The sequence below is a fragment of the Telopea speciosissima genome, chromosome 3 (assembly GCF_018873765.1).
Source record: "Telopea speciosissima isolate NSW1024214 ecotype Mountain lineage chromosome 3, Tspe_v1, whole genome shotgun sequence".
Lineage (NCBI taxonomy): Eukaryota > Viridiplantae > Streptophyta > Magnoliopsida > Proteales > Proteaceae > Telopea > Telopea speciosissima.
The window spans coordinates 17,333,916-17,337,054 of NC_057918.1; the positions used below are offsets into that span (position 1 = coordinate 17,333,916).

Here is a 3,139-nt window from a genome sequence, read left to right on the forward strand (position 1 = left end):
TTCCTTAAGTAACATAGGCTTTTGGTAAGACTTTATTACAAAGGCTTCCCCAAATTAGCCATTTTAGTGTTCTAGAAACTTCCATTGCTTGAATCTTCTGAATAAAAGATTGAATTTGATATTAATTTTAACAAAGTGAATCTAAGAATTAATTAAAACCAAGATTCTTTATGGGAAAATGTTCTCTATAGTGGGACACAGGATACGTCCAGACACATGGGGTTGGTGTAATGACCACCCTGCCCCTTGAATGACTGAAATAACTACCCCATCCTGCCCCATGTGTCTGGGTGCAGTATGAGCCCCCATGTGCTCAACACCCCTTTATTTATTTACTTAATTTTGTAAAACTATCTCTACGATCTAATGCTTCCCCCCCCCCCCCCCCGCCCCCCCCCCTAAAGCCATGAGTACATACGATTAATTTTGCCAAGTGGAAATGTGGAATGGTGATTTGTCAATTCTAACAGTTGAATAATAAGGTAGTGTCAATCTTTAACATCTATTACTCTTTGGAGCCAAGGATCAAGAACTCGGGTATCGACCTTGCTAAAACCGAGATTTGGTCGAAACCAATCGAATCCAGGTCAAAACCTAGTACTTTTTCCCATTCATGGGGAAACCTTGGTTGGAGGGGTTTCAGTCGAAACCAAGTCGAGATATGCCTTTCTCAGTCTAGATGAGGTATTATATAGGCTTGGTTCAAGATGGTTCAACCATGTTTCGACCGAAACATGGTCGAAGATGTCGATATCGAATCGAAACCATGTAATTTTAAAATACCCCTCTATCTCGTCTCGAAAACCTGCGAAACCAAGATATCATGATGGTTTCGACAAGTTTCAACCAAGTTTTCTTTTCATTTTTGGAGCAACATTGTCTCCAAAATCCCTTCGGAAATGAGTAAAAGAAAAGTGAAAATGGCTACAAGAGCCCACACGTCCATTGATCATGTTTAGGGAACTGAAATGTCCACATTCACATGCAAGTGCTCACGCAAGAGGGCACAATGAGTGTCCCTTCTGGCTTCTGTCAATGCACAAGGGAGAAATTGAAACTGCGTTTATTAATAGCCTAGTGTTGAATTTTTTTTTTTTTTTGGGGGGGGGGGGGGGTTTAAAAATACCCTAAGTGTTGATTAGTGAACGGCTTGATGGGATTGAAAATTTTAGGGTAAATTTAGGCCCACTTTTTTTTCGGGGTTGGGGATGAAGGGATGTCAAAATCTAGCCCGAACCAATCTTTATTGGATCGAATTTGGGCTGGGGACATTGCACACTTGAAATCAAACTGAAAACGACTTAACTCGAAGCTAAAATAAAAAACGATTGAAAATCAAACCAAAATCAATATAACCTGATACCAGCCCAAAACTCATTTTGAAAAATGTATTTTTCCCATAATTATGATTACATATATAATTCAAATCGAACCCAAACTAGATCAAAATCCAAACCAACTCGATTAAGAGAAACCAATATGAATCCGAAACCAGATTGAATAGAAATCGAAACTTTTCTTATTGGTTAGGTTTCAAATTCAACTTTATCACATCAAAACTGATTCAGTCTAGACCAAAACTAACCCAAACCGATCGATTAACACCCCTACCATGAAAGGGAAATAAAGTTATAAACACCAAAAATGAATTAATTAACAAAAACATGTACAACAAATATGTTGCATAAGATCCCATTGGCTAGAAAGAATATCATTTGGCATGACTAAAACTGGCCCATTGGGCTTGGCTGGGGACATGTGAGGGCTTATGGTATTTTAGGTGAGTGGATCATTGGAGTTTGTGAATAAACAATGTCCATCGTCGATTCACATATGATCGACGATTCATAATCAACCAAATCGTAACACGCGGATCGACCTTTTCGGCCGTAGATTAAACGCTGAAATTGGCTGATGGCGCCATAAACCCCGCCAAGAATGGAATTCAAAAACTTCCATCTATAAAAACTCTCTTGAACCTCCACTCACTTCACCAAATTGGAAACCAGAAGCGGAAATCTTTTGCTCCCGATCGAAGGAAGGAAGGAAGGAAGCATTTGAAGATGTCTGGTCGAGGGAAGGGCGGTAAGGGTTTGGGCAAAGGAGGAGCGAAGCGTCATAGAAAGGTTTTGCGAGATAACATCCAAGGCATCACTAAGCCTGCAATTCGTCGTCTTGCGAGAAGAGGAGGAGTTAAGAGGATCAGTGGTCTCATTTACGAAGAGACAAGAGGTGTTCTCAAGATCTTCCTTGAGAACGTCATTCGAGATGCTGTGACTTATACAGAGCATGCAAGGAGGAAAACAGTGACAGCCATGGACGTCGTCTATGCTCTGAAGAGGCAGGGGAGGACGCTTTACGGATTCGGAGGTTAAGACATTTCTTCTTTTTGGGTTTTATTGATGTCTTTCTTGAAAAATCCATTAGTGATTGTAGATGTTGGCTGTATTTGTTCCTGAATTTATAACATTTTGTCTTTTTCAATACTTGTTCCAAGTTGAAATTACACCTTTGCGTTGAGTATAAGCTTCTCTACCACATGAATCAGCCAACATCAATCCATGAGCACATGATGATAAGATTTAGATGTCGCTAACGTTGCCGACACAGATTCCATCTCATTTGAGCCAGTTGATGGTTGGCAACATTCATAGTTTAAGATGGACTGACAATAATTGAACCACAATGGATGGATCTGTGATAAAATTTGAGGCCAATGAAGACCACCGTTGTACAGAAAATTAAGGTATTTTTGAAATGGATTCTAGGTTTAAAATTGCATTCAGAAGCAAGAAATTAGGAAACTAAAATTGAGTTTGTCTTTTTTTGGTAGATACCCAATACAGTCTATATCCATGACATGCTACTAATGATAGAATTTTTAGCGGATAATGGTAGCCACCTCTGTAAGGCTATGTTTGGAAGTCAAGGTAAGAAAAACAATTTTACAAATTTTGAATTTAAGGTGAGAGATAGATACATAAATTAATTATTATAGAATCATAATTTTTGTCTAATGTTTTTTTTTTCTTCTTTTCATGGCATTCAAACATAATCTTAGGTTATGTTTGATTGTCCAGAAGAAAAAAAAAAACATAATAAGGTAAAAATCATGATAGCACAATGATTGATTTATGTG

At 38.3% G+C, this 3,139-nt stretch overlaps 1 protein-coding gene across 1 annotated transcript; it reads left to right on the plus strand.

The window, feature by feature from the left end:
* Positions 1–2,027: 2,027 nt before the first annotated feature.
* Positions 2,028–2,409, plus strand: LOC122653763 (histone H4). The gene has a single exon (XM_043847701.1). It carries the CDS (start codon positions 2,064–2,066, stop codon positions 2,373–2,375), a length of 312 nt encoding a protein of 103 aa, XP_043703636.1. The 5' UTR covers positions 2,028–2,063; the 3' UTR covers positions 2,376–2,409.
* Positions 2,410–3,139: the final 730 nt, after the last annotated feature.

What these genes read in the sequence shown, in the direction of transcription:
- LOC122653763 (XM_043847701.1), top strand. Translation starts at nt 2,064, where the DNA reads ATGTCTGGTCGAGGGAAGGGCGGTAAGGGTTTGGGCAAAGGAGGAGCG.